The following is a 15,047-nucleotide window of genomic DNA, read 5'->3' as shown; positions in this document are numbered from 1 at the left end:
TTGTAAGTGATTGATCTTGGAGCAAAACAAGGGCCTAATAACTAATCTGCTGTGTGAAAGGAGACCTGCTGTTGTGCACTGACCTCTGCAACAGCTCTTTGCGATGCACAGACTGGAACAGAGCAATTTATGATCGGAGTGAATGAAACACGAACAGCCCTGTTCATGTGAGACCAACATAAAATCAGTAAGGCAAGGGTTAAAAGAGTGACCTAGAACACAGCTGAGAGCAGTAAAACTGGTAAACACTGAGGGCTGTGCAGTGTAAACAGAGCAGAAGGCCTGTGCTCTGGGAACAGGAGGATGGCAGCCAGGTCAGAGTACACTGTAAATGCCATCCCTGCCCCTGCTGTCACAAGAGGGAGGCAGAATGTAGCCATGGAGATACCCAAAATAAGGAAACAAACGGTGGAACAACTGTCTCAGATAAATAGCAGATGAAGTAATCAAGAATTGGTGGGAAGCAACCGACTGGATTAATCTAACTCCTGATCAGCACAGACCCGCCCAGGGAGCGGTTTGCCATCGCTAGCCCAGAAAATGCAGAGACAGCGAGGCATGAACGGCAGTCGTGAGAACTGGACAGGGCGCGTTCTCTGGCAGACAAGCCCTCCTGGCTGTGCCATTTTCGACACAGGTGTTGTAGCTATCAAGTATGCAAGTGTGAGAAAATGATACAAAAACGGAATATCCTTGAGTTGGAAGGGACCCATCAGGACCATCGAGTCCAACGCCTATCCCTGCAAAGGACATCTTCAAACCTCCCATGGGAAAGGGAGGACAGTACCTGCTCACAGCAAGTTACAACCTATAGCCAAGTAGGAAAACCTAGATTCCCACCCTGGCGATCAGCCGGCCCAGACGGGCGGTGGCTTGTCATGGGCATGTTCTGAGGGCGGCACAGGGCGGCAGGCGCGCCGTGGCCGCCGCCGCCTCCCGCGGCCGCCACACCGTCTCGCGAGAGCTCCCGTTGCCGTTGGTGACGGCGCGGGCAGGGCGGGGCCGCTTTGAATCGCGGCGGGCCCGGGGCCGGGAGCGCCATGGCGCCTGAGCGGCCCGCCGGGGAGCGGGGTGATGCTGCCAGCCCCAGCGCCGCCACAGCCGCTGGCTCGACCCGCGTCGAGGTCCCCCGGCCCCCCTCTATTGAGGAGTTCACCATCGTGAAGCCCATCAGCCGCGGCGCCTTCGGGAAGGTGTACCTGGGCCGCAAGGCAGGCCGGCTCTATGCCGTGAAGGTGAGGCGTCGCCGGGGCGGCAGCGGTGCTGCTGAGCAGCCCTGTGCGGGAGAGGGGCGTCCTGAGGGGGCGGGGAGGGCTGGCCCCGGTGTGAGCCCCGGGCCCTCCTCGCGGAGCGGCCCGTGCTCTGGGACGGCCGTGCCCCGCTCTCCCCTCCCTGAAGTCCTGGAGGGTTTGCTCAGGGGACCTCTGATAACGACAGCTGCTTTTATAAGTATTTTAAATAAGGGGAAATAACGGCAAAAACCTTGCCAAGCGCCAGGGCGCTGCTGGCTTCTCGCTTGTAAACAGCTGCTGTAGCTGAGCCCCCTCAGCTGCTGCGCCTGCCAGGGGGTAAAGCACTGCCTCTGAGAGACAAGACGAGAATGAATTATAAAAAACGTTCTTGCTGAGTAACTATTTTAAGAAAACTCAACAAAAGCCTGTTGCGTTTTCTGTCATTGTTCAAAGGGCTAAAATCTAGGTTTGTTGTTAGTAAGAAGCTTACCAACTATTTGTGCAAACTTGACTTTGTGATTAAAAGGATTATAACAATCTACATAGTACACAAAGAATAGGAAACATAAAAACAGTCATACAAAATAGGCATCCCTCTGCAGAGCTATGTATCTCTATGCAGTTTTATTATGAGCATTTTGAGGTTAAATAATTTGTGTGCTCCATTTTGTTTTTCAGGTGATGAAAAAAGCAGACATGATCAACAAAAATATGGTTCACCAGGTGCAGGCAGAGAGGGATGCATTGGCTCTCAGTAAAAGTCCTTTCATTGTGCACTTATACTACTCACTTCAGTCAGCAAACAACATCTATTTAGTGAGTAAAAAAATGGCTCTGGCGTATTATGGTAGTCTTGAAAATTGAGCGTGAACTGTAGTGATATCTCAAAACATTTTTGTAATGGTATTCCTTAGTCACTTTTACATCTTTCTCAGAATGGTTGGACAAGTAAAATATTTCTCTTCCTCTGGTGTCTTTGGGCTCTTTCTACTCATGTTCTCCTCTGTTACAGGAGAAACTTAGAAATTCTAACAACTGCTCTGTCTTAGAAATATGTAGAAATCTTAGGGAAAACAAGAAATCGTTCTATTCAAGCAGAAGCCAAGTGACTGAAGATACTTCATGGCTCACTTATAGGAAATCTATTTTACTTATTGCCAGTGCTCAAATTTTGTTACAGTTGTTGGCCTACATGACAAGATTATAACTGAGTGGCAAAACTAAATGCTGGTCCACACAGAGCATTGTGGAGCCCAGCAGGACTTGTGCATGGGTTTATATACTGCTTCCACGTAAGGATTCAGACTGTCTGCAAAGGGCCTGGCACAATTTGTGTGGGCTGTTGTTGTAAGCACACCCAGGGAACAGCTTGATGAAATTCTGAGACAAGGTTGCTGTGCACTCCTACAATGCATTTTGAGTGTAAACAAAGGCTTCTTTTTCTGGGGTCTCTGAACTGCTGCATGGAGTAGAGGACTTCAGGGTGAAGGATTTGTAAAGGAGATGCTAGAATCATGTCTGGATATGTGTGTGTGTGTATATATAGATATATATATATGTTTTCTATGTGCATATATATGTGTGTGTATGTGTGTGTATATATGTATGTGTGTGTATATACATGTTTATACATATGTGGAAGAGTGTTGTGTATTGGAATATAAATACCGATCAGATTTCCTGACCAAAACACCATAAATGCATTCTTGACATCAAAGAGTGAGTTTCAGAAGCCCTGCTGACTTCTATTTTATTTTGAGTATGACATGGGCCATCATAATGTGCCTGCATAATGGTCTACTGGTTGTGTGTATTTTTTATTCGCTCTTTTTCATGTGTCTTAAATGCACAGTAACTCTCATTGCATTTTTGATGGTTTGTACTTACTTCACAAAGCTCAGGTCATAATTTAATATTGTGTATAAATAATGGCAAGATGAAGTATTGAGATATTTTGATTTGTATAGAACAGGTGGTCTTTGGCTTCAGGTGTAGAGTTTCATAGGAATGCTTTGCAGTTCATTTTCTATACTATGGAAATAATATTGAGCTAAATGTAGATTAATATAGGAATATAAATATAGGTTAAAATACATAATATTCAACATAGAAATATATAACATTTATAATATAGAAAATTTTCTGTAGTTAAGTCTCAAAAGCTGTAGTCAGGTTTTTAATTAGCTTCTAAAAGTAATTTAGGCAAATAAAAGAAGCAAATTGTGTACAGGAAAAAAAAATGTTTCATGTCTGCTGTTACATGAAACCTTGATTATTTTATCCAAGGGAAAAGTATTGTGTGGGAAATGAGGTTTGCACAAAGGTACTTCTATCTGCTTCTGCTCATTGAAATCATATTTTTCTAGGGGTGAAAGTTATTTTGTATTTTACTTCCAATTTTGGAATGTGTTTTAAATTTAAAATCCTTGAATGGCAGGTGATGGAGTACCTTATTGGTGGAGATGTCAAATCTCTTCTCCATATTTATGGATATTTTGATGAAGAAATGGCTGTTAAGTATATTTCTGAAGCAGCATTGGCTCTTGACTATCTTCATAGGCATGGAATAATCCACAGGTGAATTTTTTTTTCTTACAAATAAGTATTTGGTAGTTTGGGTTTTTTATTTTTTCACTCTAACACATAACCATCACCGTTTTATTGTGGCAGCTTCCACAGGCACTTCATTTCCTAGCACTCCTGGAAGCTCTTTTGGCACATGTGCACTGCAGCAATGCTGTGAAACAATGGCTAAAATCAAATCTCTGTGTGTGTGCTGAGCACACAAACCCACACAGCTTTCCCCTGCCAGCTCTTTCCCAGTCCAGTACTGGATAGGCTGTGATGGCTCAGGAGCCCTCTGGGTACTGCACAGGCGGGCCTGCCAGTAGGACAGAGGGACACTGGGTACCCTGATGCTCCCCCAGAGTGAGAGTTCTTTTTGCATTCAGCAATGCTACAGAGAGCACGCAAGAAAACTGCTGGAGGTTTGCTTGTCACCTGTAGGAGCTGCACATTAGTGAATGTTATGATGGTGCTGCTTGTGAAGGACGCTTGTTGAGCCTGCTGAAGCACCAAATATGCAACTCTTGGCATCCATGCTCATTTTTACAAAGCCTGAGATGTTTGTGCCTTATTTAATGCTAAATATCTTTGATTCATTTGATTTGTTCCTCAAACTGGAATCTTTTGCTGGCTAGGAGATGTTGCTATTAAACAGCTCTAACCAATGTTTTGTATTGAGTGTTTCTGGCCAGTGAACTTCCTTGGTGTTGCTCAGTGCTCTTTTTGCTGACTTCAGCTGTATTCATATTTTCAGGGATTTGAAGCCAGACAATATGCTCATTTCTAATCAGGGACATATAAAGTTGACAGACTTTGGGCTTTCTAGAGTTACTCTGAACAGAGGTGAGTTGTTTCTATCCTTTGGTTGTATTAAAATGTATTTCTGCATCACATTTCCATATTCTTGAATACTTCACATCCCTTTCAAGGGCACCTTTCAATTAAATAAGTGCAAATGTTGCAGTAATACCTGATCTCTGATAGGTAAGTACTGATTAGCTACATACTAGTAGGGGATCTCTAGCATTGCACTTCAGAAGGTAAAATATTTGTACTTTGGGACAAGGGTGTATGAAATATGATCTAGATCTCTTTCTTTGGAGGGATATGGATTTCAAAGTTTTCTGAAGTCTGCTAGGGGATTTCAGTGGGTAAATAAATAATTCTGGCTTGTTCCTGTTTTTCTGATTACTTCTGGCCTTCAATTCATGTCTCTCAGTCCTGTATAAATTAATTTCCAATAAATTAACTGGAACATTCCAGACATTAGTTTGAGGGTTAAGGGGAAGATCAGCTCAGTGCTTTGGCATGTGAATGTTCTCTTTTCAAGCAGAAAATATAGCTGAATAGTCATGACTGTCTGGCACAGGCTGCAGATCTTAAGGTGAATAGCCAGTTTCTGAGCTGGTTTGTACCTCCTTAGCCAGATCATCCAAACTTATGCTGCACAGCACCAGTTCAGGTTTTTTAAGACAGCTGCTGGAGGGTACATCCTTTTTATATAGTTAAAGGAATGTTGAAATTCAGAGTTGTCTATGGAGTTTGATTCATGGTTTTAAGAATATAAAGGAAATCCTAGGTATTCTGTATTTTTTATGATATACTACTTTAACTGATGTTCTAATGGGACAGGTTATTGTGTGTAGTTGAACATTATATGAAAGCTTTAAAGCTACTTACTGCTAGTGAACAAAAAAAAAAGGTTGAGTTTTCACCTGTGAAAAATTCTTGTGTAGCTTTTTTGAGATGTCTTTTGGAGGGATGGCAGGTTTGGAATCAAATTTAGTATCCTATTCCGCAAGCCATAAGCTAGCTGCTGCCTAAAAACCAAAGCTGATATCAAATTAGCAAATGTAGTGCTTTTTGCACTGTGTGTTGCAAAAGAAATTTGGCTTCTACAACTTCTGTATGTATAAATGTATAAGACAAAAAACCTTGTGTTAACTAAGAATGTACAGGTAAGTCTTCAATTGGTCTTAGTAGCTTCATTTGTATATTTTTTGAGTATGTGACTCAATTTTTTCCTCGGCTTCATGAAACCTAAGTAAATGTCTGCAACTTTGCCTTTGTTTAATATCAAAATGAAAACCTGATCTATTTGATATTGGGTTTTCTTTTCTTCTGTAGAGATAAATATGATAGATATCCTTACTACCCCATCAATGGCAAAGCCAAAACAGGACTATTCACGTACTCCAGGACAATTGTTGTCTCTTATCAGTTCTCTGGGCTTTGTAAGTAAATTTTCACTGTCTTTGAAGTATTTAATTTTATTTTTTTTACTATCTTAAATTCCATAGTTGGCATGATAAGGCTATTCTTGCATCTCTTCTGCCAGCTGGTAGAATGACTTGTGATATGTTTAGAGTACTTTGAAATTCTGGTGTGATTATCTTGGACTTTTGAATTGCTGACTTTTTAATGGGCATGGCCAAGCTCCAATGCAAACATAAAGAATGGGTGAAGTTACACTCTCAATCCTGGATTGAGAATTTGTTCAGACTCCATTAACTTAACTCTGCTTCTTTCTGCTTGTTAGTATACTCCTCCTGTAGGAATGAAAGTGCCAGGGCACAAATCGAGTCCAACATCTGACAGTCCGCATGGAGCGGTTTCTCCTGTAGCTATGGCCCAAAAGGAAAATACCCCTCTTTCAACTAAATTGTTCAAAACACGTGAGTATATCAGGCCTTGTGCTGAGGAATGCTCTGGCTGTAAGGTTGTGGTCTTTTAATTTCATGTGAGTACTTTGGACCCACTTCATAAAAGGTGTGATTCTGTTGGTGTCCTGCTCTCTACCATTTCTCCAGTGCTTTACATATGACATGTTTTCATGTACACTACTTATGTCATCTTCTGAAGTGGTTTTGTTTGATTGGTCTTTTTCAAATCATGACCCCTGAATTCAAAATCACCCTTTAACATTTTATGGAAATAGTGTCAGTTCTTGACATACTTTCAGTGGAAATTGTTAAATATAGCAATGTATGCTTTCATTTAAATTGTCTTCTCTTGCTGCTTTCTCATTTCTAACCTGAAATGAGAAAGAAGGCAACTATGCTGCTAATGTTTGTACTGCTTTTACTTTCTTGGCAAGTTCCTAATTCAAAAAATGTGTAAATTGACTATGCAGGAAAGATGACAAGAGAAATTGTTGTCAGCATAGCTTTCCTTAGCTTTCTTTGATGTGAAAGCTTAACATACTGTGAAGTCAGTCAGTATATGTTGCCTGTTTGTATCAACATTTGAATTTCTTTTTCTCTTAAGATCTGGATAATTCTCAATTAACACCTGTGATGCCAGCAAGGAGTTTAACTCCTACTCTGCTTCAGTCAAGAAACAGGTTTGGTACCTCCAGTGTCAGTAGTCAGTCTCACACACACCTGTCCAGTGTGGAATCGGAAAACTGGAGCAGCCCTAGGTGCGGGAAAGATGTAGAGGTCAGGACTGTTCCATCTTCCCACTCTAAATTAAAATGAGTTTGTACTTGTGTATGCAAATATCTTCTATTTATTCTACTTGCCTCAGTTATTTCAAGTGTTGAGAAACGCTCCTACAGTAGAAGGAGCAGGGGTTGTAATTTGTGTTGAGTAGGATTTTGGGTCAAACTGATATAACCTTTTAAAACAAATATTAGTCCTTTGCAATATAACAGGAGAAGCAAATGCTATTGAGCCTGCAGCAAAGGAGTGAAAGAGAAGGCTTCACTGACCATCACTGCTTTAGCCCTATCCTGCACAAGGTGGGCACTGCTGGGAGGAGTGGCTTTTTGGAAGCTGACCTTGTCCCTGTAGCTTTATTTGCTCAGCACTGTGAGTGCAAATTTATTTAAAGGACAGAACTTGGGAAAACAATAAAATCCACTTCAAACTTCTAGTAGCTGTTTAACTGATAAGTTTAAGGCTTTTTATTACTGAAGGGTTTTGAATCAACTAACCTAACACCAATAATTATAGCTGGTAATATTTTATCCTAAAATACTTTATCCTTTCTTAATCTGTTAGTGAAATTCTGCACAAACACAAGCCTAAAAGAAAATGCTGCTGTGCTATGTAGTTCCTTGCCATGATTCCTATTTCGAACACACAGAACACCTTACATTTAAAACAATATATTATTCTGCACCTGTCTGTTTCTTAGGCCTTGGTTTTAGTATTGTGTTATCAAAACATTAGGAATATCAGATTTTTCTTTTATCATCTCTGAAGTGTAATATACCACAGGGTCCTATAATGGGGGTTCTTTCCTTTGAACTTTCTTGGAAACTGAAAACTTCTGTAGCTTAACTTCTTAAAATAAAATCACAAATGCAACATCAATTGCTCTATTTTTTCATCCTTTGGCATTTAAAAATATGTCATTTTCTATTGTATTATAGTAAGCTTATTTTATGTTCTTAACTTGGTAATTTGACTTCTTTTATGCCTTATTTGGTTTTGTTTTTTTTATATTTTGAAGTATGGTTTCTCACTAGTAGTAGTTAGAATGAGTAACACTTGCAAATCTGCATTTCATTATGGAGGCTGTAATAAAATGTTTCAAATTAAATGTTTCTGTAATGCTGTAATCATATTTTTCTTGATACTCAAAACTTAATGTGCTTTTTTGCAGCCAAGTGAAGATGAACCTCGTTCTACAACATGCAAAACCAGTAACAGTGGGTCACCTCTCCTTTCAAATGCTATGTTGCCAAATAGCAAAGGTATTGAAGTTTTAAAGAGGAAAGAACTTGAGTCTGCCGTTTCTCCCATTAGCAGCAATGAGTCTGGCAGTAGGCAGAAGCTGGGAAGTGAACGTTCGGATATAACAGATACTCCCGTGAGCGCTCTGGATGTGAAAGGTGTAGTAAGAAAGTGTATTTCTGAAAACAAGATTTGGAAAGAAAAAGTCTTTGTAAATAAAAGAGACATCGCTTCTGAAACAGTGGAGACTTCCAGATTACAACAGTCATTTTCAAGGCAGAATGAGCCTGTCAAAGAGGAAGTAGTGTTTGAAAAGCCGGGTGTAAAAAGAAGCTTTGAATCAGTTGACACTAGTCCTTGTCAGGAATTTAACTATGTTAAAAAAAGCAATGCAGAATATAAACGTGGCTGTCAGATCTCAGAATTTCCAGCAAACAAAGGGACAGGTTTAACAACAGAAATTCAATCCTTAATGCTTTGTAATGATGGATGCCTATGTGACACCTGTGAAAGCAAGGAAGAAATTAAGAGTTTTATTGGTAACCAGGAAACAGTAGAAAGATCACTTACTCCAACTGTAGCTAAAAATCTTATGTGTGATCTGGATGCAGACTGCGGAAAGGATGATGAAAAGGAGTACATGAACTCAAGCTTTTTAGTCACTGATGATGAAAAACCTTTAGATGTCTTCAGTGCTGATTCTGACTTACTTCCTGAAGTGTCTGTCACAGAAGGCCATCTAGAAAAACAGCTTTTAGATTTGGACAGAAGTGTTAAAGACCTCTCCTTTGAGGAACTAAAACCAGAAGGTGTGCTACTAACATCACCAGGGTCCCGAGATGCCTCACAGTGTGGAGAGGAGGCACATACAGTCCAGGACTGCAAGCCGTTACATCAGAAAAATGATAATGACCAGCAGCATGTGGAAGAAACTTACCTTGACGCAGTATCTTCCCCTTCAGAAAAGATGAAGGAAGCACTCAGTCTCTTTAAAAAAAATGCTGTTGTTTTTCGGAGTTATAATAGTCCAATCAATCTATCCAATATATCTGAGCCATGCAGCATGGCTTCCTTAGATATAATGGATCTTTCGCCTGCTTGCAGTGGCTCTTACCCAACAGCCATCACTCCATTACAGAAAGGAAGATCATATCAGGTCTATCAGGTAGGTAAGGATGCAGATAGAAACTTTGTACATGCTTGGACATTAGGGACCTGAAATTATTTCAGTAGTAAATTTAGGGAAAACTCAAGTAGTTTGTGGTAGTCTGTCAAAATGACCTCTGTTGACCGGGTTTCACTTGCTGCACTTGTGTGGCCAAAATTATAATACCTGTAAGAATTTAGCAGTAGCTTTATGTTCACTGGTTTGCCTTTGGCTCAATATGCACTGACTGTCCATCTCTGAGAAATCTTTGCTGTTACAGTGAATTGATTAAAAAAAGCTTGTGCTATTTTGTCTTGCAGAGTTGTATTTTCTATGAGCAGTTATAGGTTTCCTAATGTAATGGGAAGTCTTTGGTTTTTGTTTTTTGGGGTTTTTTTGTTATCCTGCACTCTTCCCAAGACAGTGTGAATGATGTTCAGCTGCTGGTAGCTGCCATTGTACCTGCTGCTTTTTGTTTTTAATCCTGTTAAAAATGATGGTGTAATGTATTCTGTCAAGTGCCAGTTACAAGCCTATTACAAAGATTGATGTGAACAGTGATAGCTGCTGATGTGTCACTGGAGGAAGAACTTAAAGAAAAGTTTCTCCAAGAGTAGGCATCTTTATGCTTCAAGACTGTTGAGATAAAGCAATGGAAGCACATTTCACACATGCTTTTCAGGGAATGTTTTGTGACTTGTTCTTGGCTTGAACTTAAATATCAATTATTACATCTGTGACTAAACCTGGAGCTGGGAGTTTCTCAGCTGGTTTTGTTTGACATCTGAGTCCTTGTCCCATTTTTTCAGACCCCTTATCAAGGGGATGCTGGCACACCGTACAGGACTCCAAAGAGTGTTCGAAGAGGAGCTGCCCCTGTAGAAGGTGAACGCATCCTGGGGACCCCAGACTACCTGGCACCTGAGCTGCTTTTGACACAGCCTCATGGTAAGGCAAAGCAGCCATCTGGCAGTACTTGAAAGATGTCACTTTATATTTCTAAATATCTGTAGAACTCTAAACCCTTCAAACAATAAGCTTGGGAATTCTTCAGAAATAGCTAGTGCTAAGCTTCTGCCGTCATGGGTGGCTGTGTTTGCTTCAGCTGCTCCTTCCATTCCTTTACTGCTTTCTCATAACCAGAGGTTTTGGTTGTCCATCACAGTCCTGCTTGCAGCCAATCAGCATTGGAAGCTGCTTTGGCAGCCTGAGGCTTGTTAGGGTTTTTGGAGCTTCAAATTTTCCCTCACTGAATATTTCACATGTTGAACTGCTTGTAAATGTAGTTTAAATCCTAAATTAATCATGTTACAAAACTATTTTATTTTCGTTTCTCACTTAGATTTAACATTGCTATCTTTCCTTATTGTGGAATACTACCTTAGGGGAAAAAAATCTTCATTCCTATGCCTTTGGAGAATCATACTTGATATTTAATGTTTGTATTTGTTACATTTTGGGGGCTTTTTTTGCAATAATTGTAATATTTTTACTTCATTGTTTTTTCATATGCAGGGACTCTGATCTCTGGTGAGTTTTCTATATTCTGTGCAGAACTGAAATGTTCAGCATAACTGAACAGTCAAAGTATAACCAGATCACAGTTTCTGAGAACATTGTTTGGGTGAACGGTGTTTCTATATAGAAAGACATGTCCAATATGCCTCCACATAAAAATGTGTGGTGCTCACAGAATCAGGAAACATCATATCAGTGTGACTAAGCTATCAGAAATTACACATGTAAACATGTACTTCAGAAGGAAAGTCAGCATTCTTAAATCGTTTAACACAAGGTAAAGCCAGAGACACTTTTTCTCATTGCTGCCTTTCACTTTATTGCAGTCAGTCTGATTTACTTTGTCTATGGGTGCAGAAGGTTCAGGTGCTCAAGACCTGGTGTTACTGCTTCTTGCTGCAAATCACAGAATCGTAGAATATCCCAAGTTGGAAGAGACCCACAAGGATCATTCAGTCCAACTCATGTCCCTGCTCAGGACAGCCCCAAGAGTCACAGCATGTCCCTGAGAGCAATGTGCAAATGCTTCTTGAGCCCTTGCCAGGTTTGGTGCTGTGACCACTTCCCTGGGGAGCCTGTTCCAGCCACCCTCTGGGTGAAAAAACTTCTTTTAATATCCCACCTCCCCAGCACAGCTTCATGCTGTCCTTAGGTCCTGTTTAGCAGGGATATGGTAGGAGTTAATCTAATTTTAGTTAGACTTGTGTGGGAAAAACTGCTGCTGAAACCTGGTTATTACACTGTTCAGGTTGTGATCTTATTAGACTTTGACTGGAGCTGGGAGTATTTTACTGAACATCCAGATACTCTTAATAACAGTGGCTTGAACTCACTGCTTTGATGTGCTTAGCTTGGTGGGCACTCTTACCGCTGTTAGGAGCTGCCAGAAGTTTATTAGATTACTGGTTAAACACTCTGGTTTTCAGCATTTCTAAACTTCACAGTAGTCTTTGTGAAATGGCTCAAAACATTCATTTGCTTGGAGGTGTCTTAGGGGTTTTTTTTACATGCCAAAAAAGCCAAGTACAATTTATTATCTTTCAGAGTTTTTTTGGTTTGTTTTTTTTTTTTTTTTGATCAGCAACTGTGGCATCTATTCTTTATATGGTGTAGTGGGCATGGCTTGAAGATGCAGGAAGCTTAGGATGCATGCAGTGGTGTCTGGGATTGCTTTGCCTGCTGGTTTCAATGTACATTAATAGGAGAGATTGGCAAAAAGACAAAACCCTGGAATGTGGAAAACCAGAACTATCTAATAACAAAGCAGAGATAGCTAGTAACTACACATTGCCCCAGTCAGTGCAGTGTAATGGAAGGCAATGCCAACTTCATGTGTGCTGGCTCGTTTCTGCAAGCTGTCTTCATGACGGTCATCGTAATTTAGACAAACAAAAATGAAGTTCAATATTGTGAAGTTTTGGAGACTTTTAAAGAACTGAGAGAAGGGCACAGACAGCAACATGGAGCACTCATCCAGGCTCTAGTCATGAGGCATCTATTTCTTATCACAAAACAGTCTCTTGAAGAAGTTAGCTCCTGGATTCTCTGTGATGGGAGTTGATAATTAGATTGTTACTAAGAGCTTTCTTGGTTTTAGCAGTAAGCCCCAGTGTTACCTATAATGAATTAAGGAGCAGAGTGGCTATAAAAAAACTTTTAAAATATTTTTAATCTGCATGAATATTAAACACAACTAGTCTCTTCATAATTTTCAAGAAACTTGCAGAATTTAAGCACTCTTCAGCTTTTGCTAATCTCAAAGTCTTTGCAAGTATCATTTTTGTAGTGTAATTATGTGGATTTATTTTATCAGGTTCTGCTGTAGACTGGTGGGCCCTTGGAGTTTGTCTGTTTGAGTTTCTAACTGGAATTCCACCTTTTAATGATGAAACACCAACACAGGTCTTTCAAAATATTTTGAAAAGAGGTAATCTGTTTCAGTAATCAGGGCAAGTATGTATTTCCAATATTTGTTTTATAGTCTGAGTTACCAACTCAACTCTTATCTTTGTCTGTAGATATTCCCTGGCCTGAGGGTGAAGAAAAGCTGTCTGATAATGCCCAGAATGCAATAGATCTTCTTCTTACAATTGACGCTACTAAGAGAGCTGGACTGAAGGGTTAGTATTAAAATTGTTCTTTGCAACTTATTGCAGATTTTGAAGTGGTGACCTCCTCCTTCTGAAACTTAGGCTGATAAACTTCAGTGCCTCACTAGGTTCCATGTATAGTACCACAGCACTTAACAAGTTGTGGTATTTTCTGTATTTCTTGTGGGGCTTTTCCTTTCTGAACAAGGTAATTCTGGGGCTGGATTGTTTTGTTGGTTTTAATTTTTTTAATTGAATTTCTGTTTTGCTTTACTGCTGTTCCGCTATGCATTTTTAGTGTTTGACATCTGATGTACCAAAGTTCTCTCTTATCTAATGGGTATTTGGATTTTTTAACCTAAACGAAGTTGAGAACCTTGATCAAAAGATGCTATTTTGGGGGAGAAGCCTCCTACAACAAACAGCTAATTCAGAGAGAGCAGTTTTTTCTTAGGGATAAGTCTGTCTTTGCTGAGTGCAGAGGAGAATACAAAGTTGGACAATAAATACTGTACAAAGTCTACTTTGTTTTTTTCCCTTGTAGAAGGGCTTAAACATTTCCTATTGTTAACAGTGATTAAAAAAAGCTGATAATGGAAAGAAATTTAGAGTGAGGTGTTTTGGAAATAGAGAGAGAAATCTTATGAGAACTGTTAGGAAATCACTAGGGAAGGAAATTACTATGGAAAGGCTTACACATAAAGAGACTAAATGCTAGAAGCTGAAATCAAGCCAGATTAAAATAGAGAAGGCACAAGATTATGAATGAAGATTATTATGTCAACAGACAATTATGTGGCTTTGAGAGTTCCCGAAAAGCAATTTGAAGGTGTTTTAGTTAAACACAAGTTACTGTCTTTATTTCTGGGTTTTAGAGTGAAATCTTAATTGCCTGTCAAGGGCAGAATTTTAAAACAGATGACATAGTGGTTTCTTCCTATCTGAGCTTCTTTGAAGTTCATTCTTTGTCAAGATTTACAACTGTATCTGGCCTCTTTGTCCAATTTATAGTCCACTGAAGTGAAGTTGGATGAGTAGTTTTCAGGACAACCATTAAGTTTTTCTTGTTGTACCTAAGTTTCCATCACTGCCATCTTCTCTCCCCTCTCCCAAATTTGTGCTCTCCCTTTTATCACTACAGCATGAAGCCTTTAGTACTGGGAAATCCCAGTTATGTTGTTGTAGTGCTGTGCTTCTCTAAATTCAATCTTTCTGGGTAAGAGCAGCTTTCAAGCTGCTTTTGGCTCAGTGGAGCTGCATGGAACAGGTTCCATGGATGGGGGTGGCAGCTACTTGTCCTGCCAACAGTTTGATCTTACTAAAGTTGGGGCTAATCAAAGCCCAGTTGCAATTTGCACTTCTATGAACTTGTAGAAAAGGAATATAGAGCAAATCTACTGACAGTTATAGATGAGGGAACAAAGTGACTATGGGGCTTGGACATAAGGAAGTTTCTAAGGCTTATGTGACCTTTTGTTTCAGAACTGAAGTATCACCCCCTCTTTCACGGGGTGGATTGGGATAATCTCCAGAACCAGACGATGCCATTTATACCTCAGCCGGATGATGAGACTGACACCTCTTACTTTGATGCTAGAAACAATGCTCAGCACCTGACTGTGTCTGGATTTAGCTTATAGCATCAAGATAAGTGGACGTTCTCCATGGTTTTGCACACTTATAGGTTGTCTTGTAACCCTAGTTTGGTCTTGACTAAGTTTCTTGCTGAATTTAGTGTGTTCCAAGTTACCAGCCTATTTTTATTATAGCCTTCTTTATTCTAAAGTGAAACTACTGTATGAAACTGGTATCA

General features: G+C 40.1%; 1 protein-coding gene across 2 annotated transcripts; it reads left to right on the top strand.

The window, feature by feature from the left end:
• The first annotated feature begins 1,910 nt into the window (after positions 1-1,910).
• On the top strand, positions 1,911-15,047 carry MASTL (microtubule associated serine/threonine kinase like). Of its 2 annotated transcripts, XM_084213337.1 has the most exons (12): positions 1,911-2,048; positions 3,670-3,809; positions 4,552-4,640; positions 5,925-6,031; positions 6,337-6,472; positions 7,065-7,237; positions 8,409-9,644; positions 10,436-10,574; positions 11,142-11,156; positions 12,958-13,071; positions 13,163-13,264; positions 14,717-15,047. In XM_084213337.1, the coding sequence occupies exons 1-12, from the start codon at positions 1,914-1,916 to the stop codon at positions 14,872-14,874; spliced, it is 2,544 nt and encodes an 847-aa protein (XP_084069463.1). In that variant the 5' UTR covers positions 1,911-1,913; the 3' UTR covers positions 14,875-15,047. The 2 variants fall into 2 exon arrangements, with proteins under 2 accessions (XP_084069463.1, XP_084069462.1); XM_084213336.1 differs by lacking the exon at positions 11,142-11,156.

This window comes from Fringilla coelebs (assembly GCF_963513975.1).
Source record: "Fringilla coelebs genome assembly, chromosome: 1".
Lineage (NCBI taxonomy): Eukaryota > Metazoa > Chordata > Aves > Passeriformes > Fringillidae > Fringilla > Fringilla coelebs.
The sequence above is the reverse complement of the archived record's forward strand: the minus strand, read 5'-3'. Positions and strand labels throughout refer to the sequence as shown.